General features: G+C 41.0%; 1 protein-coding gene across 5 annotated transcripts in view; it reads left to right on the top strand.

Moving 5' to 3' along the window:
• gria3b (glutamate receptor, ionotropic, AMPA 3b) overlaps positions 1-23,812 on the top strand; it is a 169,386-nt gene that overhangs the window by 139,308 nt on the left and 6,266 nt on the right. For 2 of the 5 annotated variants that reach the window (XM_072663162.1, XM_072663160.1), the window contains exons 12-14: positions 118-316; positions 17,315-17,562; positions 18,546-18,660. In XM_072663162.1, coding sequence (XP_072519263.1) covers positions 118-316; positions 17,315-17,562; positions 18,546-18,660 — 562 coding nt within the window. Of the gene's footprint in view, positions 1-117; positions 317-17,314; positions 17,563-18,545; positions 18,661-21,217; positions 22,650-23,812 lie in introns of those variants that run through there. The other 3 variants (XM_072663163.1, XM_072663161.1, XM_072663164.1) reach the window with 3 other exon arrangements.

Here is a 23,812-nt window from a genome sequence, read left to right as displayed (position 1 = left end):
TCTATAAGCAAATTCCCTGAATATGAAAATGGACTTGGTAATAAATGACTCTGATTACACTTGTAGAAACTGGCCTTTTTTAAAATGGTAAATTTGTGTATATGTGTTGTCTGCCAGGTCCTTATCGGGCAGAATAGTGGGAGGTGTCTGGTGGTTCTTCACCCTCATCATCATCTCGTCCTACACGGCTAACCTGGCTGCCTTCCTTACAGTGGAGAGAATGGTCTCGCCTATTGAGAGTGCAGAAGATCTAGCTAAGCAAACAGAGATTGCCTATGGAACACTGGACTCAGGCTCCACCAAAGAGTTCTTTAGGGTGAGTCTGCATATGTTTTCTGCCTAAAGCTCCTGAACTGACATAAACCTGTGCACTGAGCTTAATCCTTTAAAGCAGTTGTCTTCAACCCTCCTCCTGGAGACCTTTCCTGCTGGTTTCGACTCCAACCCAAATCTAACAAACCCCATTCAGCCAATCATCAACCTCTGAATGCAGTAATTAGTTGGATTATGTGGAGTGGATTAGGGTTGGATCCAAAGTCAGTCAGTGCAGGAAAGTAGCTCTCCAGGAGCAGGGTTGGAGACCAGGGTATGTATGTGCAGAGTTGAATGTAATTGTGCAATCAGGATACAAAAAAGAGGAATTGTGTGATACCATCATATAAATATCCACTCAGATAGAATATGTTTTCCAGTATCAGTAAACAATTTAACTATAAATCTTTAATCGAATGCAACATTGAAAGTGCCTAGAATGCACAATCAAATGTACACTATATATTGGGTCACCTGCTCATTACTTTCTCCAAAATCAAGAGTATTAAAACTCAAGGGTATATTTACTTTTGTTGGAGTCACTCACTGGTGCCAGCATGTTTATTAGTACTTCTCAACAGGGACTAGACAAGCTGTGTGTGTGCATTTGCACATCTGTGTCTGTAGTGGGATGCAACCTAAAGTAGCTGAATGCATTCCTTAGAATGGGTTTCCACCAACATTTGGACATATAGTATACCTTGCATTGTATGTCATGGTGTTAGGGTGTGAGTCACACCTTTTATGGCAGGCACGCGCAGGAAACGTGCTGGTGTGGGTGCACATTTCCTCCCTTAAGTTATGGAGGCAAAGGCAACCTAAATGCTAATAGCTGTGCTAAAGGATAATTCTCTTTACACTGTTACACCTATTACTATTATTAAATTACATTAGTTTGTGGTAATTATTTGTACTAGGTTACATATCATAGTTTGAACAGTAATCTATAACCAATAGTTTTAAAAGTAATCATCTTAACCTTGAACCCTATCTTTCATATCCTTCCATTTAATTGCTAAATACTAAACCCTAAATAATCCTAAATTTCCTGAGTAATTGATTGAAAGTTTGATATCTAATGGAAAAAGAAACCTAAACCTTTTTTGTGGGTGATATATGGGATTTGGTTGCAAATACTACAATGTAATGACAAGGTAATGTTCTGTCCAAAACCAATGCAATCTCCTAACAAAACCTCTTTCAGAGGTTTGTTGATTAAGCAGTAGCCTTCCATTTCTCATTTCCTCATTAGCTGGATGCTGCTGTTTCTTCCAGCGGTGTCAATGAATTCATATTGTGCTTTTTGATGCTGCTGGTCATTAAACCGGTGTGCAGTTTTACAGCAGGTGTTGTGTGCAACCTTGAGCGAGCTGGGTTTGTCAGTGTGAGGAGGGTAATGGTGGGGAGGCGTCTTCTGAGGTGATAAAGCAGCCTAATCAGAGTCCACAGCTCATCCTTCCACCCAAAGAGGTCAACTCACCAAATATAATTAGTTGCTTTGCCTGGGCCAGCAAATTGGACGTGATGAAAAGAGGCCCCGAGGGTCAAACAGCACACTTGAAAGACGGGGGAGATGAAGTAAGCAATATGGCCATGGGCGCAGTGGGACGGACGTTGCAATTAGAGCTGAAATTAACTATCGGCGATGTTTATACGAGAGGCGAAAGTGATTTCGGAGCTACTTTTCAGTGTTAATCAATGCACCTTGTCCTTACACATACAGTAAATTATAGTGCACTGTGTATTAGCACATTCTTCCAATACAACAGCAGTGCATTAGAATGGTCAGCCTCTTCCAGGTCTATTTTAGATGATGGTGTATGTCCAGAGATGTTTTTCTCCTTATACCAACACAGTCAAGAACAGAACATTTATTTACTTATTAATGCAGCAAGGCTTATTACACACTGAAGTGTATTATTCAGTAGCTACAGGGACTTCTGTGGGTTCATTGTCCTAAATGTATTCTGTATTCATGGTGCATTACAAAATCATTTATCATATGATATAATTTATAATTATATCACATACAGTCTGGAGGACTGATTTAAGGATTTGGACAGTCCCACAGTTTTTGTCATTTTGCCTCTGTACACCACCTCGATGGATCTGAAATGAAGCAATGAAGATGTGATTAAACTGTAGACTTTCAACTTTAATTCATAGGGTTTAACAAATATATTGTCTCACCAAATATTTATGGACCCATCTGTACCTCGTAATCCCTGGCATGCGCCTGCTTCATTGCTCATAAGTAGTTCCAATTACATGCACTCTATAAAGCAAGAGTATATGACTGATATAAAGCCAGGTTCCGTTATAAATTATATCTTCTGGATATATCTGCTCATAAGAACATTACTATTAGGCCTGAAACTGTATGCTGTCAGTCTACAACAGATATTAGAATGTCTTACAGAATCAGACTGACTGAAGTCATAAGGCCATAGTCCACTGACCAGATAAACACTGACATGCACTGATGTCTGGTTGGTGTTCATCTCATCAGTTATTTCTCTAGACTTTCAGGACACCTACACCTGCAAACATATTTCTGTTTGTTGACGTTTATGTGTGTACAGTATGAAAACAGTATGAATGATATAATCTTTATTTATGAAGTAATATACTTTATACATAGCTATAGGTATTATGTATGTACAATGCATTAAAAATAAAGGATTCAAATGAAGTATTATCCTAAAACATATTTTAATTATAATATAATGAAACAGTTGCTGAACATTAGTGACAGCACAGCACTGACAAACAGTGACGTGCAAGAGTTTGGGCACTCCTGGTCAAACTATCTTTTACTGTGAAAAGATAGGTAAGCAGATGATGAACTGAAAAGTTCCAAAAGGCATTAAATTAAAGACCAAATGTTTTTAGTTTTTTTTTTTTTTTTTTAAAGATTTTAAACAAAGGTGTTGTTTTTTTTTTTTTGTATAATTCTAGAGAGGAAAGAAGCACCATGTAAAGTTTGGTCACCCCAGGAGATTTAAGCTCTTCTAGCAAGTTCTCAGCCCTTAATTAGCTTGTTAGGACTGTGGCTTGTAGCATAATACTTTAGTGATTTAAAAAGAGTCATTTTTACATTATTTTAAATTATTCACAAGAAACTGTCTACACACAATCAAGGTTTTAGAAATACTTCCCACATCTTGCCCCAACAATCAGCAGCCATCGGTTTAGCCATAGCAGCTGCCTAAAATAATCGATGCCCATAAATCAAGAGAAGACTATAAGTACATAGGAAATCATTTTTAGGCAAAATTCACAATGCACTACCCCAAGAGGTGCTATCTGGAGGTGCTATCTGTCCACGCAGTGGCCTGACCTGTTAATTAAATAAAAAATCTGCGGTTAGACCTCGAAAGAGCAGCGTATGCAAGATGGCACAAGAATCTTACAGAACTTGAAGGCTTTCGCTAGGAATAATGGGCGAAAAATCCCCCAAACAAGAACTGAAAATACTCTTAGCTGCTACAAAAAGTATGTACAAGCTGTGATTCTTGCCAAAGAGAGTGACCATGCAGAGTACCCAGGGTGCCTTTTGCTTCTGGCCCCTTCTCCTTTGTGTTACTTTGAAACTGTGAAACAGAAATTTAAAAAAGTATGATTTTAAAGTTTATGCTTTTTGGAAATCAGGTCATCTTTCACTCCCTTAGTTATTCACAGTAACAGAAATGTAGTAAGCCTCTGTAAGTATACTATACTATATCTCCATATATTTGTTTATATATGTACATATAAATGTATAAATGTATGTTTTAGTTTTTTTTTCTTCTACAAAACTAGAAGAAACCAAGCCCACGTTACCATGATGTTGATATACATGCTGTGCATGACACAGAAGGACCTACAAAGAACAGGTTACAGCGAGCATGCATTTTTCACAGTAAGCTACTGCAGAGGCTCTAATGGACCCTGGACATACTGAGAAGTAAATGGAAATGGAAGATAAAATACAGGGCGCGCTGCACCTTCCACGGCCTCCTCCATCAGTTTCTGGGCTGTGTTTGCTTGCTAGCTGCTCCTCGCTGCGTAGCTCAGCTGAGCCCCATCAATTACAGGTTAGCTCGGCGGCAAGTTTTTTGATGTCATTAAAGGTTTACAGCAAGAACAACCGAGAGGTGGTTAGGGACTCGCGCGTCTCCCATATTCTATATAATGAGTGCCCTACTTACACTCTGAAGCTTTCAAATCTGAAATGACATGTGTGAACCGCAATTCCAGGGGACTTTTAATTAAAACTGCAGAGGGCTGACAAGGGGGGGGGGGGAAATACTGATTAATGGAGGCTCAAGTTCTATTTCAGATCTGTTTTTTCGGGAAGCACATTCGGCTTTAATTAGACCCATACGGCAGAAAGCAGCTGGAAGTTTCAAATCAGCCACAACATTCGGAGCAAGACATATGTCATCATCTTTGACACAGTCCCCTCATTGATTTATTTATATACATTTTCTCGCGCGATCGTCTCTCACGGATTGGCACTGAACCCATCGATGTGTGTAATCGACTCGTGGGTGTTTGAAGCAAGTGCCAAGGTTTGATGTATGTACTGTTATTTGAACATGTGTAGGCTTGCTGGGATCTGCACTGCATACGGCATTGCATCTTTTATACTGTGTATACATAGATAGTGGACTCCGGCTGTGCAGTCTTAAAAATAAGGGTGCTACAAAGAGCTCCATGGAAGAACCACTGTCGTTTCCAGAAAGAAGCATCTTGTAAAGGAGATGAGTGTGAAGAGCCTTAACGCAGACTTCCTTTGAGAGATTTTTCACGCATAGATCTTTTACAAAGATGATTCCCTATAGAACCAAAAATGGTTCTTCTGCGTTATCCTTCAAAGAACCCTTTGTGGCACCTTTATTTTTTAGTGTATTTAGTGTATGAGATCATTGTGTGCAAGGGTTAAATTATTCAGGTCTGTCACTTCCAGGTCTCGCTCATTACTGGGAAAGGAGAAGGCAAGTTCCATCCATCTAAGGAAACTGCACACATAATAAAAATGAAGGATGAAATTCATTTTCCAAAAGATATGGCGTATGAAATCTTTAATATCAGGATTACGTCTGTGTGTACAGCACACAGACCTGAGAGGTGACGAATGAGAGTGTAAATCCAGGTTATCCCGAGCATTTAGCTGGATTAGGCTTTTTGCTGTCACGTTGAAGTGGCAATTTCCTGCGTGCCGTTCAAAAATGCCACAGATCGCACGCGGTGCAGCAGCACGTCAGTGCCGCTGAACACAGAAACGCTGCAGTCAACATAATTTCTCTGTCTCAATTTACATTTATGCAGCCCCAGGAAATGTGAGCCGAAAAAGCCGTGTTGGAGATGAGAGAACGATATTTTGCGACGGTAGAATAAGAAAAAGAAAAGAGCCTTGATTCTTGATCAATAGCCCCTCAAGGTGCCTACATCTGTCTCTCCAGTAAAGCGCACCAGCTGGCTCAGGAGACCCCCGTGGTGCGCCCCGTAAAACGCCACAGGAGCGCTCAACACCCGCCTACACACAAGCTGCAACTGCCTCGTACCCACTCACACATCACAGCTACAGCAGCGCTGCCTGGTTACTGCTGGAATTCAGATACCATTCTGATTTGTTTTCTCACCCTGAGGTCCACTTTTCCACTGTTCCAGTTTTCCACCTCTCCGTTTCCCTTAAGGGAACTAAACAGGCTGTGGCTTTAAGGCCCCGTCCACACGTATCCGGATATTTTTAAAAACGTAGCTTTTCTACTTCTGTCCACAGGAACATGGTGTTTTGGTTCGCTCTCCAGAGTGGAGTGTTTTGAGAACTACTATTTTATTTTATTCTGGTTTTATTCTGAGCTTTTTTTCTGGTACAAATCAGGTTTTGAGGCTGTGTGTGAGAGTGAGAATGTCTTTGTCATTGAAAATATGCTTCGGCTTTGCACACCATTTTGGTGTACATCCCAATTACGTACTAGTTAGTAATACTAGTAATACAGGATACAAGTGTCAAAGTTGCGTATACTCAGAAATCCACAAAGCATACTTACAAATGGTCGTTTTTTGAGTGCGTTTTTGGATGGACGTGATTGTGCCACAACACAAGGTAGAATGAAAATTGAGGAGCAACTCACATCTGAAAAAAACACACTCAAAAAATGACCATTTTTAAGTATGCGTTGTGGCAGATACTAATAGCGACAGTGGTTGGAGAACAATCATGTCATAATTTCCTGTTCTAAACAGATTAATACGTTAGGATTTTACGCACTAACCTGCTGACCTGTACTATTAAGATTAGTGTATATAGTATATACTTTGGGAGGTGTTAGCAACCCCTGCTGGGCTGCCATGCTCACTGTAATGATTTACGGCTATGTTTGGGCGAGATTTGATCCAGATATGTCTGGATAGAGCCTTATTGGTTCAATTCAACTTTATGGTCATTATACTAATACAGACTTGTACAGTACAACAAAACTCTGAAGGAAGTTTTTATGAATATTCTGACATCACACCGATGTTTTCTTATTTGTGATTTCTAAGACCAATGAGCTCCATCATTATGATAGCACAGCTCGGAACAGTTCCGCGGTTTAAAAACACAGTTCTTTTTTTGAACAGTTCTCAAGAACAAATAAAAGAAAATACTTCTCAACAAAGAGATATTGGTGAATGAGGCCCACTATTCTGATTCAGCCTCATTCAGCAATACATCTAATGTAGAAATGTATGGAACAAACATATAAGCTTGAACTGAAATCTTCAAAAACACTGGAAAACAAATGTTCTACTACTTTCTAATTCACTTCCCGACAGCCAGGAACAGGACAACATTTAATCCCAATAGTTCTGCTGTAGCTACAGACTGCAGTAACAACACTTCTTATTACTTCAGTACAAATGGATAGTCACATGTTAATGTATGTAATGTTTAGGAATTATTATTAGGAATTAGGAATTATTATATCCATATATTTTCAACAATACAAAACCGATCTGGCTGCAGAGAACTGTATTAAATGATGAGTGCTATGCTAGCTCTTAGCAGTCTTATGGCTTGCAGATCATTCGAACACTAGTCTAATTCTAAGGTAACTGAGAGGGCTGTATATCACCAATATCCAGAATTCATCAGATTTTAATATTTGATATATGTTGTAGATCAAACCTCGACAGATAACTTTAGTAAAAATAATCATGCCTATAACTCTTTTATTCAATGTATTGTTGACAAGCAAAATAGCTATAGTAATTACTGTATATAAAATAATGCATTTTGAATTTCGCAAGTAATTCCAGACTTCTGAACGTTACACAGACAACATAATATTATTCAAGACAATCAATCTAAGAGAGGTTACAATCAATGGGCTATATAGATCAGGATAGCTCCTATATAATCCCTCAACCTTAAATAAAGGTCAGAAATGTTTGTTGCCCCATGTTCTGGCCGGCCCCTTTGAAATTAGTATCCAGTTCACGGCTGTAAAGATATATGTTGCGTAGTCTGACAGTCTGAGCAGGTTATTTATGAACCTCTCCATTACTGATTCTACATATTTCACATGCTACTGTCAAACTTGATATTTCATCCGGCCTTTCTCATAACCTTAGTTTTCACTAATATTTTATGTACTCGTGAGACACACAACATGTCATACTATACATAATTTACGTCCTTTATGACGACCAAATGGTAAATGAATGTCGAGCAGACAGTAAAAATCATGTCTCGGCCCCATGCATCATTTCTTCCGTCCGAACCTACAGATCATGCCTGCTGGAACGAGTGAAGATGGAATCAGAGCGGCCTTTATTGCATTTCCCCATAGCATGAAAATCAATTTCACATCTGAGCAATTATGGCGCAAGGACACTATAGTGCATAGATTATACAGCACAATATGTCTGCCCATAAATTCTAACGCTGTGCTCTCTCATCGTCGCACCTGGAAGGCTTTCTGAGGGAGGGAAGGGGTGGGGGGGATGAAACTTTCAAGCGTCAGGGTGATAAGTGAGGGGAGAGCGACGGCAGGGCGATAAATAAAGCAAAGGAGCGCGCGCATCAAAATGGCCGTCCCTGGGCCCCTGTTCGTGCGTGTTTCTTGGCGGTTAAAGGCCGCACTTTTTACAGCAGAGATTAGAGGCCCTTTTGCAGGAAGAAGAAAGCCTGACAAAAGCAATGACAGGCTTGTCTGAAGCTGGAATAACCTTCAACAAGAAGACCCATCTCCGCCGAGGCCCCTGTCTATCTCCAGCCGAACCGCAGCGAAGGGAAAAAGAGAAAAAAAAGAGAGTGAGCGAGCCCAACTTGCTGGATTGAAGCGTCAAGGCTCAAAGCTAGGCGTTTGGTATTCCAGGCATAAGGCACTTCAATGCCACAGTAAGGCCTCCTTCCTTTCCCTTTGAGTACTAACTTTCCGCATTGCATATTTAAGAACCAGGTGTAGTGGTGTGTTTAATACCGAGGAGGAGCTGCAGACTATCCGGAGTTGCACAAAATGAAAGAATACCTCGAACAGGGAAAAGTTGACAGTGCTGGAAAACAAGCAGATGGGTGTGAACTGGTGTGTGGTGCTTGAAGAAGAAAGTCTGTAAGATAGCAAGAGAAGTTGAAGAGAAATAGAGAAGGACATTAAAGAAGGAAGGGGGAGGGCGGGGTATGATGAAAGCCGTCTGTAATATGAGGGGATGAACTCGTCAGGGGGTTTTCCGAGAGGCCATTGTGGGCTGAGCTTCAGAAGCGCTGCCTAACTCGGAATCAATACAGATTAACGGGGTGTTAGTGTTGAGGACGGCGCTTTATTCTGACTTTGGGCTAAAATTGTTTGTCCTTCTCCACCCGTTTGCTGATAATTGGCACAAATTCTCCTGCTGCAGCCCAAATGAGCCAGGGTCAGAAGGCACAATGAAATGTTTGCTGTAATTTCTGAAAAAAAAATAATAATAAACATTTTTTAATCAGTAACTTATTTGTGTTTTAACCCATTCTGCTCCAGCCATGGATAGATCCACATGGCTACCAGAAAAAAATCCAGGAAATGATGTTTTAGTAAAGTATTTGAATGCAGTCAGCAGTCTGAGCTCCAAAATTTAACCATGTTTCCATACAAAACTTTTAAGTCATTTTCAAATGTTGGTGTACTTTGGGCATCACAAACGTTAAAGATCTCAACCCTTTAGTAAATAATTATACAGTTTTCTAAATGAACCATCAATAATAAGATGGCAATTAAGATGGCACTGTCATAAAATGTCATATGCAGCCTTAAAAAGTGTATAAAATCATTTCTCAGCCTGTCTTTTAAGTCTGTTTTTGGTGCAAAAACACTAGAAAATATTACAACAAATACAAATAAATGTATTTAAGTAATGACTAGATAAACTAGGTATTACATGACGACTGTAAATACCGGACTTTCTCAAAGAGCGCCATGGCCATGCTCAGGTAAAACACATTAAAAATCAAAGCTTATTTGTCTGATTTAGCCCTCCATACTTAAGCAGTTGGTACAGCACCAGGCATCTCAAAAGGTGACAAATTCTGACGCTTTCCTGCTTCAGTGACAGTGCCCTGAAATAATGGCAGACTTCCCTTCATTCTGGCAGAGACAGCTGTTGTCAGAAGTACCTTGGAGGTGTCTGTGATACCCCCCTCCACCCCCAGAGAACCCATCTGACACTGAAGTAATAGCCTTGAAGAGCATTTCTCTTAACTCTAAAGAACATGACCAGTGATAAAGGTTTCATTTCTTCTCCCTCTGACATCAGTTCTTATCTGAAGTCTAACTTTATTTGTCAGAGAGGTTATTGTCTGAGAGTGTACTGAAATACCTCGCTCGTGGGCTAGAAGATATGACCCTTGGTTTATCAGTGGTGGACTGAAGTGTGTGTGACTGGACAGCAAAGATGAGCAACTGGCTGCTTGGTCTCCTCTGTTAAGCTTAAAAGTTGTACCGTTATTGTTAACAAGTTTATATTAGTTGTGTGTGTTGTGAGTTATGAGTTTTTTACAGTAGAGTTAAAGTGAATAAATTGCAACAGATAAATTACTTTACAAAGAAAAGGAAAGGAAAATCTTTGGGTTGTTAATGTGCTAATCAAAACTTAGCACGCTAGATAATCGGAGCTGGGTGTTTCTGTAACTGTGGGCAGATTTGGCTGTAACGTTTAGAATAACAGTGAAAATGTCTTCACTACAACTTATGCTTAATGCTTTTGTACTGGTTTCAATATGAAGGGCAAATAGCAAGGCCTGCTACTTTAGCTTGGGGGGGGGGGGGGTTTTAATGCATTGATTTTAGGGTCTTAGAATGGAAAACCGTATTTCCCTTTGCATAATTGAATAATGAAAGTACACGGTACACAAAAGACATGCCGGCAACCTTCAACATGATGTTCCTTTGTTAAAAAGAAAACCCAGCATAACCCAAACAGGGCTGTAAAATGGGTCAATTTCAAACCCCAACCCTGTTTTGGGGCCATCACACACAATTCCATAGCAGAACCACTTTTGTAATAGATGTGACCATTAAATTGATGAAGAATCTTTACATTGGGAGAACATTTGTTGGGTGTTTTAAAGGTTCTTCACTCTCACTCATCTCTATGACAAACATGGTTCTTCATGGAACCCAAAGTGGTTCTTCTATGGCATCACTCAATCAAAGAATCGCTTGTAGCACCTTTATTTTTAAGAGTGCAGCCAGATGCTAGATATCAGAAAATGGGTTGCTACACACCAGATCTGTGGCGATCAGATCTCTGCACAAGACTGATAGCTTATACTAGACTGGCTGTTACCATTTTTTTTCTGTAATGTCCGCTCCCTCGAAGACAAACTGAGCTACCCCAGACAAAGGCACAGCATGAGGGGAAGTGAGCCAGTGCTAAGGGGAGCTAGGCGGGTGCTAGGCTAAAAGCCATGAGGACAGCAACAGCTACGCTACATGGCTCCTGGCTCATATGCAGTGTCTTCCAAATGAAAAATGTGATTTTGCAACTTCTGTTTAGGTATTGTAAGATTGAGATAATTGGTGGGAGAGTGAAATTTATTAACCATTTTTTAACATGAAAATGGGTTTTGACTGTAATAAAACACTGTCTATATACCCATCCTCAGCAAGGCTGGCTAGCTGTACACCATTGAAATGGACAGATATATGATTAAGTCAAGTACTTTGGTAGCAGCATTTCAGCATTAGCTTCTATGGTAATATAGTGATGACTGCGGTACAGTTTTTGACTGTACAGCCACTGGCATTACACCCTCACAGTGTCACCCTGAGTCAGGCTCTGATTTGGTCAGTAACAGCCTTTCTCATCTCCATCTGCCTGTCCCTCTCTCCTCTCCTCTCCCAGACCTTGTTAGCAGGACATCCACAGCAGTGGAAGTGACATATCGGAGCTCAGAGCAGAAATGGAAGCCAGGCCCGTAAAACAATGTCTCTCTTCTGCCTCGGCCAAATAAATTGGCAGCACGGCCAAGGTTGTTGCCTGAAAGGACCCTTATAACCGCATTACGCTTCTCCATTATGTTTGAAAAAAGGCACGAGGCAGGTGGAGCAAAGGAGGCTGATATATGAAGCCACGGCGTGACATAATTGCCAAGCCAAACGTCCTTTTAATTAGCAGCGAACCTTTCGATTCATCTGCCCTAATTGAATTCTGAATGACTGCAAGAGTTGCGGAGGGTGAGTGAATGCTGTTCAAAATGGGGACCTAAGACATGATGAAAGTATGAACGAGCAGAATTGTCCCCATATTATGCCATCATTCATCTTCTTTCTCTTTCCCTCTCGCTCTCTCTCAGTCTCTCAGTCTCTCGCTCTTCCTGCTCTGTGACAATCAAGTCTGTAGAATCAGCCTATTTGGGTTGCAGAGGCACTTCATCCTGGGCTCAATATTGATGAATTGACTTCATAAAGGAGTAAGACAGCTCACGTTCCCTCTGTAGTAATCAATGCCAGAATCCATTCTTTCAGCCTCATTTGGGGATGCCATCTCAGGCCATTCTGCTCTCCGGTGCAAGTTTAGGCTGGCGTAAACAGGAAATTGTCCTTAAGCAAACGTCCTTCCAGGGCCTCGGGTGTATCAATGCCGAGTCTTTGCTTAAGCAAAACAAAAAATGACTACAAAACAGATAGTAGTAAGGTTTGTTTCTTTAAAAAAAATCTAAGAGAGATTAAGATAATAATTCCTCTATATCAAACTTAAATATGCTAATTAATTAAACAAAAGTAACATTCCATAAATCCATTATTTGCTGAAATTAACATACTGAAATTAGGGATCAGGCGGGTCGGAGCTGTTTTAAAACAGATCCAGGTCTGATCCATCTGAGCACCATCACTTGTCCTTTATGCACCATTAGCACCACTGACATTATTCACAGCTCACAAAGTTCATTCTCAAACTGGGCAAAAACATTGTGTCACCCCTAGTAAATATTAATAAATAAATAAATAACAAACAAAAATGTGCCACCTTTGTAAATTATATAGTTTATGGTTTTTAATTATTTACCTGTGCATTCAAATGTGCATAAGTGTGCTTCCTGTAGAAGAGTTGCACTTAATTTTACTTAGAAAAGCAATAAAACATAACTTTTGCCAAGGCTTTTGCACACTGCTGTACCTTTTGTGTCCTAGTTTATAAAGAAATCATCTGCACAAGTTGTTAAACAAAAGAACAGCATTTATTAGCAGGCCAACCGAATTCACACTTTTTAAACTGTTTAGAGTATGCAAAACAAATCTCAGGACGTCGAGCTTGTTTATGAACCATCATGCATGCATGGGGGAATATTCGCCATATCGTCCCTTGAAAGCATTTCAATTACAGATAGTGTTGCATCCATTGTAAATATTTACTGCAGTGTGCAGAGAGTAGCTCGGCACTCTAGCTTGTGTTTGATTGTTGAGCCAGCTCATTGTTATATGTGTCCTACTAACGTTGGAAAACAAGGATTTGGCACAGTTTTATAGAGTACTAATGTGGACATTCGCAGGCTCTCGTCCCCCCACACCCCCCTCCAACCCCCACACTCTTCCTCCAGCCCAACATGCCATTATGTTTCTCCCTGGCGACCTTGCTGGGGCTCGTCTCGGTGCTCGCTCTGCCCACAGTGAAAAATGCCTCTAATTGATAGTGCCACCTCGACAGCTTGTCCAAAGCCATGGCCCTGTTGGCAAACTCGTTTCATCTGCCTGCATGTCCGCCATTGCCTCGGAAAGTGCAAATGACACTGGACCGCAGTGCACCCCGGGGCAAAGTTCCACTGGCGCAGCCCCTTAATTTATGTCAGAGATGTTAAAATGCCACGACAGAAAGAGGAAAAATAAGCAACTAAATAAATAAGCCAACCCACTCCCCCTGAATAATTCAGGCCATGCATAATAACCAAGCCACTTCGTTCCTTCTAGATACCTCCTAGATTACCAAATAGAAAGCCTGGCAGTTGCTGATGTAAATTAGTGGCATTGTTGATTTTGTGACCAATACAGAGACTGAGCAGCTTGTTAAAAATGAATTGTATAATATACAGCGATCCCTGCCAAACTTTAATAACATTGATTACACTGTTACAATGGCACCTGTCAAGAGGTGGGATCTACATATTACACAGCAAGTCTAAACATTCAGTTCTTGAAGTTGATCTGTTGTAAGCAGGAAAGATTGTCTGAGAAACTCTGGCTAGAGCCAAACTGTGATGGCTTGATGACTGGGTCAGGGCATCTCCAAAACATCAGCCAGGTCTTATGAGGTGTTCCTGATAAGCAGTGGTCAGTACCTACCAAAAGTACCTGCCAAAACTCATGGGCACCCAAGACTTACTAATGCTTGTGGCATACAAAGGCTAGCATGTCTGGTTTGATCCCATAGAAACTGCTGTAGAGGTTACTGCTGCCAATGTCTTTTGTCTGACAATGTCTTGTCTGTTGGTCAATTCATCATGATTTTTAAGACAACTGCCAGATTCATATTTGCCTAATTCGTCTAGTAATTTTCCATCCTGCCATTTAAGGTGATATGGAAAATTAGAATAAGCAGATGGTGAGAAAGAAGTCCACTTAAACAACTTACTCTAGTCAATCAGGGACAGATTTTTTTTACAGGTCCTCAGGTACATCTTCTAACATGTTGAAGCTTCAAAATCAAACACTGATGCACTGGTGAAGAACTGAAGGTTTGAGGCAATGGCGGATGGTACCACATGGTTACATGGTTGCTAAGCAGTAATTAGAGTGTCAAGTAAATATGACAGAGCGTGGGATGGTTGATGGTTGAATGACCTGGAGAGTGTGCTGATTTGATTAGACAAAATACAATTTATACAATACATTATTCACAGGAAACCAATCCAATTTCATTCTAATTCAATATCATCCACCTATTTTAGGCCTGTAGCCAGTCCTAGCCAGTCTCAATTGCACAAGCAAGTTTGTCCATAATGTCCATAATGTGTATAACGTTACATATATATATATATATATATATATATATATATATATATGTTGAATTATTGAGGTTAAAATACTTTAAGCAACTTAAGTATATAAATCAATTATATTATATATAAATATATAAATCAAATATACAATAAAGTACAAACTCTGGCCTTAACAAGCACAAAAAGATCATTTTCTAGGCTCAGATTCCTACTGTTTAATAAATCAAGCAAGACAGAGAGAGCAGAGCGAGCAGGGTGTACATCAACAGTCTGGTGTGTCAGTTACTCAGTATGAGTATAGAGCACGCTGTGATTTTTCATGATGCCACAGTGTACATCACAAACACCTTGTTGTGAAAAAGTATTTGCCCCATCCTCTATTTTCTTCTATTTTGGCATATTCTTAATGCTTTCGGGTTCTTCTTCCCTTCCTCAGAGTGTAATATTAGACAAGGAGAACACGAGGGAACAAAGAGACGCGAGTTTTGTAACACATATGGAAAAGTAACTGCCCCCTAAACTTAGTAACTGGTTACTAAGCAACAACTGAATCCTAATCCTTTCTATATGAGGAGATCAGTCTCTCACATGGCTGTGGAGGTTTGGAGACATTTTACAGAATTGCTTTAATTCAGCTGTTTTCTGAGATTTCAACATTGACTGCCCATTTAAGGTATTGCCACGTCTTCTCGATGGGATTCAAGCCTGGCTGTGGCTTACTGATGAAGTGTTTGCCTAAGAATCTGGAGGTTCTGGGTCTTGCAGTGCAAAAATAATCAATACTGTTGAAGTCAGGACTTTGACTAGGCCTCTGAAAAACCTTCATTTAGTTTCTTTCAAGCCTTTCTGAGGCAGACTTGCTGCTGTGCTTCAGCAGGGATTCATGGTTCTGTCCTTTAAGGTAAAAAGCAAAGCATTCCCACACGACTGTATCCCTTTCCGGAGGGATATACATTATATGTGTAAATGTTTGTGGACAGACCCCTCTTTAAATGAGTGGAGTACATACATGTGGACTAGATGGGTAGAAAGTGCTCCATTCAATACTTTTGGAATGAGTTCGGGAGTTGGAGATGAGGTGGGGTGTTGATCATCCAACATCCTGACCTCACTAACACTCTTGCCGCTGAATGCAATCAAATCCTCACAGCAGTGCTCCAGTATCTAGTAGAAAGCCTTCTTCCCTGGACAGTAGAGACAGTTACTCCAACAAAAGCAGTATCAACTCAGGATTAAACAGGATTTTAATGCCCCTGATTTCAGAAGAAACAGTGAATGAGCAGGTGTTCCAATACTTTTGTCAGACATTTCACCCTGCTTTATATTGCTAGATATGTTGTATTTGATGGTTATATTCAACAGGGCTGTCCATAATCAACAGGGCTTAATTGATCCCAGTTATCAACTATATTTAGTAACTGTCTGATTGGGAAACAGTGCCAGCTGCACCCTTACAAATAAAGGTCCTTAAGATGTTCTTTAATGTGTGGGGCCAAAGGTCGTTTCTGAGGTGGTTTCACCGAGTACTGTGCATTACTGTGCATTAAGTGGTGCCGGCTATATAATTTTTTTTCATTTAATACTCACTTTGCTCTGTGATTTCATTGTCTTGTTTAATATTTATGTGATACGGACAAATCCACTTCTTTGTCTGGTTGATGCACAGCCAACGAGGAATTTTACAAGTCTCTCATTTTTGCATGAGAGGACAAGTAATGTTTATATTATGGTGACTTAAACCCCTATGAGAAGGTTGTTTGCTAAAAAGCTGTCAAGCTTTCTTTTCAGTGGTAGCAGGCTGGAAAGTCTTAGTTCAGGTTACAGGTTAGTTAATGTGCTTAAAACGATCCTCATCAAAAAAAAAAACCCAGAAAAAAGCCCATTCGGCCTTTCAATTAAGCAGTGTTGGCACGGCACAATGTTGGCACAATCACAATCCCCATGTTCTTATGTTCCTTATGTGTTTGCCTTAAATACACGGTGGTATAGCTGGTACTCTGAGAGCCACCTATTTCTTGTCTTCAATCTTTACTCCACATATATTCACAGTAGTCACTAGGAAAAAACACATCAGCCGTATAAAATGCATATTTAGTATTTTTGTAAATTTTTATTCTACAAAACAAAGGCCTCAAAGGGTTAAAATGCACTCCGCCAAACTCATGAATGTGGGGAAAAAAAATGAAGTAACAGACTCATGATGTTCCTTTTGATGTCGACACTCCAGCATGCATCCCTTCACCAGCGCTCCGTAACGCAACACTGCTTTTTACGAAGCTCACGAAACGCCACACCTTGTGATCCCTCGCACGCTTTAAACCCGTCACCGTCAAGTTCCGCGTTGTTTGCATCTGTTTAACAATGTGCTTTAAGGCTATTTTTAGCGACATAAATATCTCGAGATTAAAAGCGCATAGTTAATCTTCCTTGTTGACACGAATGGTGAAGTACAGTATCTGCCAGATCTGAGCTTTGAGTTATGATGACATCTGAATGTGTTTCTCTCTCTCTCTCTCTCTCTCTCTCTCTCTTTTTTTTAACCCCCCCTCCCTGTTTCAGCGCTCCAAAATAGCAGTGTACGAGAAAATGTGGTCATACATGAAATCGGCCGAGCCGTCTGTCTTTGCCAAGACCACTCCGGACGGCGTGGCCCGCGTCCGCAAGTCGAAGGGCAAGTTCGCCTTTCTCCTGGAGTCCACCATGAACGAGTACATTGAGCAGAGGAAGCCCTGCGACACCATGAAAGTGGGCGGCAATCTCGACTCTAAGGGCTATGGTGTGGCGACCCCCAAGGGCTCAGCATTAAGGTGGGTGGAATAATATAACAATATTCTCCATGTTGTTATAGTATTCCACCTACCCTGATGTCTTGTGTTGTCATTTCTCTTCTCCTTCCCTACCCAACCCCAACCCCAACCCCAACCTCCCCTAAACCCCCTCCAAATCCTCTATTTCTTTACCCCCCTCTCCTTTCCTCCCTTTTTTTTCTCAATGAACCTGACGAGGTAACAGTATAACACTTTCTTTAATGTTCTTTGATACAAGATGATGATGATGATGATGATCTTGTGTTTTCTTCTTCTATGTGCTTGTGTTCTTATCCTAATCGAACCAGAAATCCAATTTAGAGTATTTGGGGCTAAGTGTAATAACCATTTCACCTTTTACGTCTCTCTTACTGTCTCTTTCTCTCCTGTTCTTCATTCTTCAGTATCTCTCTCTCTCTCTCTCTCTCTCTCTCTTTCTCTCTCTCTCTCTCTGTCTTGTGTGCTGTCCTTCCTGACTGTTGTGTTGTCACTTTTAATTTAACAGTTCAACGGTTTTTCAATTTAGCTTGTAAAAGCTGCGCTGTCACTTGTGACGAATGTTAATTGCATGGTGTTTGTTGTTGTTACTTTTCTTCTCAATGACGAGTGTCCCCATCCCGCACACTTCAGTTCCAAACAGCGTAACCCTCCATGCCACCTTTTGATATTTAACACTTTCTTTGCTCTGAGCGTCTCTTTATCTCCATATCCGTGAAATTCTTAACCAAATTGTCCTTTCGTGCTCTTTCAATGACCATTCTGAACACTGATACCATTATAATGACTGACAATATAAAGTCTGAGTAGTAGTAGCAGACCCAACATACATCTCTATATACACATATTTCTATATTTCTATATTTCTATATATACAGTATATACGTATAACAGTAGCACTACTACCATTCCTACTACTGTGCTATTGCCTTAGCTTTTTCACGCACCTGTGCATTTTCTTACAAGTTATGTTTTATCGTTTCAAGAAATGCTGTTAACCTGGCAGTTTTAAAACTGAATGAGCAAGGCCTCTTGGACAAATTGAAAAACAAATGGTGGTACGACAAGGGAGAGTGCGGCAGCGGGGGAGGTGACTCCAAGGTCAGCCTCAATGTCACCAAAATCGGGTACCATAGTGCAGAGTAATCGGCAAGGCTGTTATTCCTGAACCAAAGGCCCTCTAGAACCGTCACGAGCGGCTGCCCACGGTGGCCGTTCAGCCACACAACCCTCTTTTTTCCCCCCACCCCCCTCACTTTGTTTTCTTTAAACACGGCCCTGATTGTTACCGTCCCATCCAAGATTAATCGCAGAACCCTGACTTGGCTAACGGAGGTAAAAAAAGGACCAGTACGATTTTGTCCTACTGAGGAGAGCTTTTGTAAGCAGGGACTAAAGCAGGCAGCAGCTACGTTAAAACCGACCATATCGTCCAGATTGTGTTTAGTTATGCAGTCGTTACGAGGTCATTAAACAGTTATTGCGTTGATATTTACCGCTAGCGGTCAGGGCTCATTTGTTTTTCCGTCTGTCGCTATAAATGTTAAGTGTGTGGTTGTGCAGTGCATTCCTATATATATGTGTGTGAGGGACCTCTGAGGTGACTGAACCTGCCCAGCAGTTGGTAAAGGGAGATGTGCCGTTTGGTCTTCTTTTTCCCTCTGTTGGGCAGCCGTCCGTAGGCAGCCCCATCTAATCGTACTTGCACTGACCACTAATATTATGCTCCAGGGAAAAAGTAAGAAAGGAAAAATGGAGGACAACAGAGAAAACTGTGCTTTCCTACAACAGTGTTTCTCAACTCAGCCCTTTGGGGCCCACTAGTTGGTCCTTGTTTTTCTTTTTTCCCCAGCACCCAAAACACCAAGCCATTATAAACACGGAATATGGGGTGGAGGTGTCCTGGGAGCTAGGTTAGAGCAAAAATGTGGACCATCTAGTGGGCCCCAAAGACTGAGTTGAAATACACTTTGCTGTATTGTTGGCTTAGTGTAGTGGTTCTCAGCTGTAGTCCTTGAACCTGCTGCCCTTCACAGTTTCGAGTACTTCCTCTCCCAACACCCAGCTCCGAATCCTCAAGCTGGATCCAGTTTGTTGGGGCAGGGAATAGTTGAAAACGTGCAGGACAGTTGGCCTCCAACACTAGAGTTGAGAGCCCCTTGGCTTGGTGGATGGAATTTGTTAGAGTAACTAGAGATGGCACGATACCAATACTGAAATCAGCACTGGATGTATCCAATAGCATTCAATACCAATACAGACCCAATAATTTTTTTCTCAGACGACATTTTTTTTTAATTGAAGACAAAATTGAATTAAACTTGAAAATTGAAGCACTTGACATTCAAGAAGGCCATCATGCTCAAACCACCCTAAAACTAATGAGCTAACAACATGGCCTTACACAGTGTGAGCATGTGCAATTCCAGTCTAGAATTGTTACAGAATTGGGTACCCATACCCATCAACACTAACATGCCATCTCTAAAAGTACCCAACATTAACTCCTGAAGAACCAGTGTGTCCAGCTCAGTTTGGGGCTATGCTAGCCCCTCACCTCCAGGTCTAGAATTGAATACCCCTGACATAGAAGCTTGCAGTCAAGCACCCCAAGTGCTTTCCAGACACCAAGCCTGTCTACCATACGACAGAAGTGATGTGCAGTTAGGCCAAGCAATGTTTTGAGAGGACTGAGCATTGCAGGTGAAATCTCCAACTGAGTCGCAAAATCCAGAGCGGATCAGATCCAAGTCAGTAGCTTTATTTGGTCTTAACTGCTGCTCCACCTTCTCCACAAGGGCACCGTTAACCTGGCAGCGCAGTTGACAGCAGGATACATGGAGCAGATCTGCAGTAAACTTGCCTCCGCTAAAGGAGAAGATGAACTGGCCGGCTTTCAGCCTTTGTTACGAATTACACACCAAAAGGAAGGACATCATACAAAATCATTCCAATCTAAACTGCTTCTTGTTTTAAAGAGTGATGAGCAAAAAAAGGAGAAAGGAAAAGTATGCTCCTGAACATTTCCTTCAAGTTTTAATGAATATGTTTTTGTCTCCATTCAGAAACGTAAAGGCCTCCTGTCGTCTGGAGGTCATCACTGCCTTTGTGTTATGCTCTTGATCAATATTTGACTTCAAGGGCCTCATTCTCAGGACGTTATCGATCGGCCCAAGCAAAGCACAACCCAAGCAACAATTTAAGATGAGGAATGAAGTGCTTTAATCCCTGTCCTGAAAATCTGACATGACTTCTGTGGCCCTCTGAATCACATACTGATATACACCCCCCCCTCATCAGACCTCCCTGAGATCTCTTTGAGGAGCACAAAATGTCAGCAAACCAGCAAAGGCTTTGCTGTTTCTTTGCCTTGCCTACTCGGAGTAACTTTCCCCCAGAAGTAGGCCATGTATTATATCGATTTCAATGGTGCACTTTTTCGGCTCCGGCACCTTTATCCTGTCTTTTGTCCATGCATTTAATAGTTAATGGCTGTGGTGCCTGCACACTACGCCTGCACTACTGCCATTGCTTGGGCTTTTCACAATCTTTCCTGTTTCCTGACAATGGGGCCTGCACTGTTTCAGAGTCTTTTACCCCTTTAGAAGACTGAGATCCTGCTTTTTTTCTTGTTTTTTTTCCCTTTTTTAACCAATAGCGAGTACGGAGCTCTGGTTCTCTGGTTCTGGTACATTCAGTACGCGCCTCTGCTTTGTCACAAGCAGAGAACCCCCCCCCCTCCCACACTTCCCCCCCTGGCTGTGAAAGAAGGTGACAGGTTGTATGAGCTTTCATAATCACCTCCTCTGTTCCAGCTTTGTTGCTTTTTTTCCCCTTTTTTCCCCCCAGTCCACAGCGATTTTGAAGCCCATATTGGCCAACACACAGTCGGTGAGCTGACTCTAATGAGCTTGTGTTGGGAAGACAGCAATGGCTCGTCTGGACCAAGCTGCAGAAGCCAGCTGTGAAAAAGAAAAGCTAAGAGAAAGAAGGAAAAAAAAGACAGAAGGAAAAAACCCACGTTAAGCCACCTGTAACAAACCGCCATCATGAGTCAGACAGCACCTTCTCCTCTCCGCCCCTGGCAGACTGTTGCCATCACTTCCCTCTGATTGGTTTTCTCACTCCAGTCACACCAAACACTTAAAGGATAATTACACTGTTAATCAATGTCTTTCCCCGAGCCAAAAAGAAACGCATAGATGGAGCGGCTCACTTATCAGTGAGTGGCCACGGCAAATGCAATGAATGTTTAAGCCACTCTTGAGGCCTGGAGCGTGTGTGGGGAAGGTCTTTTGCACTTAAAAAAAAAAAGAGAGAGAGAAAAAGACAACAGGACAGGACCCTGTGAAGAGCCAATTAGAATTTAGCAATTGACCAAAAGAGTATTACCAGAAACAAATTCAGCTTATGACCATGTGACCTTCCAAACATACTATTATCACTCAGCAAATCAATTGAATGGTGTATTTTCCAGTGTTTTCTATTGAAATGTTCACTTATTTATATATACATTCCAGTTAATGCCATGTTATCATATTACTACTGGGTTCTCATTGTGTTACAACTCTCCTCAGCTTGAACAAAATATTACTGGTAATTTTTGTTTGCCTGTCAGTCAATAGAGGGTTCCAGCTTAGCTCGAACGTCCCAGTTGAATCAGACTGTCTGTGTCCTAAACAAATGCATTTTCCTCTGCTCCTATAGATCAGCAGGTTGTATCTTCAGAAACCTGCCTGTTCTTCTGTTAACAGTGTATGCCGATTACTCAAAGCGATATGGGTAGGTCCTGGCACCTTAGCGTAGCTCTGCTGGATAGAAGGTAATAGTATGCCTGCCAGTGTTGTTGTGTTGAAAAAAAATGGCCAGGAGTCCTGCTTTATCGCTTTGTAAAGTATGAAGTAGATAAGACTTGAATAACATAAAATAACATAATATAATGTTATTTATGTTATTTCCCACGTGAAGAACTCCTGTAAACCTTGCAGTATTGAAACTCAGTGAACAAGGCATCTTAGCCAAGCTGAAAAACAAATGGTGGTACGATAAGGGTGAATGTGGGACCAAGGACTCTGGAAGTAAGGTCAGTCGCTGCAGGTCTTTTGTACTGATTCCAAATTGCATTTTGACTTACTGTTCATATGCAAAGAAAAGAACGTTTACCAGTAGCTATTTTTCTTCATTTCATTTAATGTGTTAAAAAAATAATCAATATAGATATATCTTGGATGATTTTTGGCCACGTAATTAAGGAATTAACCACACTGGCCTGAAACTTTGCACAGTTCCCCATGTGAAATAATCGATATTACTATTACTGTATTCTTTTTTTTTTAATGAAACACTCGTAAGGATAAGTCAGGTCATTTATTGTGTGGGGAATTAGTAAAAGTGCAAGTTTTTTAGTAAACAAAGTGTTATTCTTTGCTTATTTCTTCCATTTGACATTCATGACACGACAACCATTATGCTGCTGTTTCTATTTACCAAACTTTTAATTAAAATTTTGATTTATTAGCGTTCTTACTTATTTGCATGATATGTGTCTATTAGATTGTTTATCTTCTTGTGCTGTGAAGCAGACAACAAAATTCCTCATTGTGTCAAACTGTTTCGATCTAAATCACTCAGGCCTTGTTCGGGATCGCCAGGGCTCCGTCATTTGCGCTCGAAACAGAGCTGTCACAATGAACGTTTTGTTGGCGCACCACAAGAAGTTAAAGAATATAATAAACCTCTTTGTTAACCCTCTGAGATTTTTTTTTTACGTGAGATAGCCCCCCCGTCCCATGGCCGTCAGCGTAGCCGTTTCTAAAGCCAACTTTGAAGGCGTGAGCAGCTCATAGGGTTAAATTGCAAATGGTATAAACTCTTATGAACAAATTTTTAATGAATAAGTTTGGGAGGTAAGCAGCAGCAGAATGGTTCAAGCCAATTCTTAAAATAAGTCTCTTTTTTGCTGTAGAAGATATATATCAAAAGATGAATCTGACTGTTAAAGAAAGATGTAGCTTTTTTGGAAGAGCAAATGTAGCCTTTTTTTAAGGAAGGGGTTGAAGTCTGAGGTCGGACCTGTATGTAACTGACCAGCTTCCTCAAACACATGAAGAAGCCGATGAGGATAGGCTAGGATTGTCTAGAACTTCAGAACTACATTCACCAGTTATGCTTCCTGCTGTTTCATTGACTTATACGCCTCCTAGTGGACGGCTGATCGGCCTACACCGACCTGGAGGTCCTCAAACATCCTGGT

This window comes from Salminus brasiliensis, chromosome 19 (genome assembly GCF_030463535.1).
Source record: "Salminus brasiliensis chromosome 19, fSalBra1.hap2, whole genome shotgun sequence".
Classification (NCBI taxonomy): Eukaryota; Metazoa; Chordata; class Actinopteri; order Characiformes; family Bryconidae; genus Salminus; species Salminus brasiliensis.
Note: the sequence above shows the minus strand (reverse complement) of the source record. Positions and strands in the feature narration are given on the sequence as shown.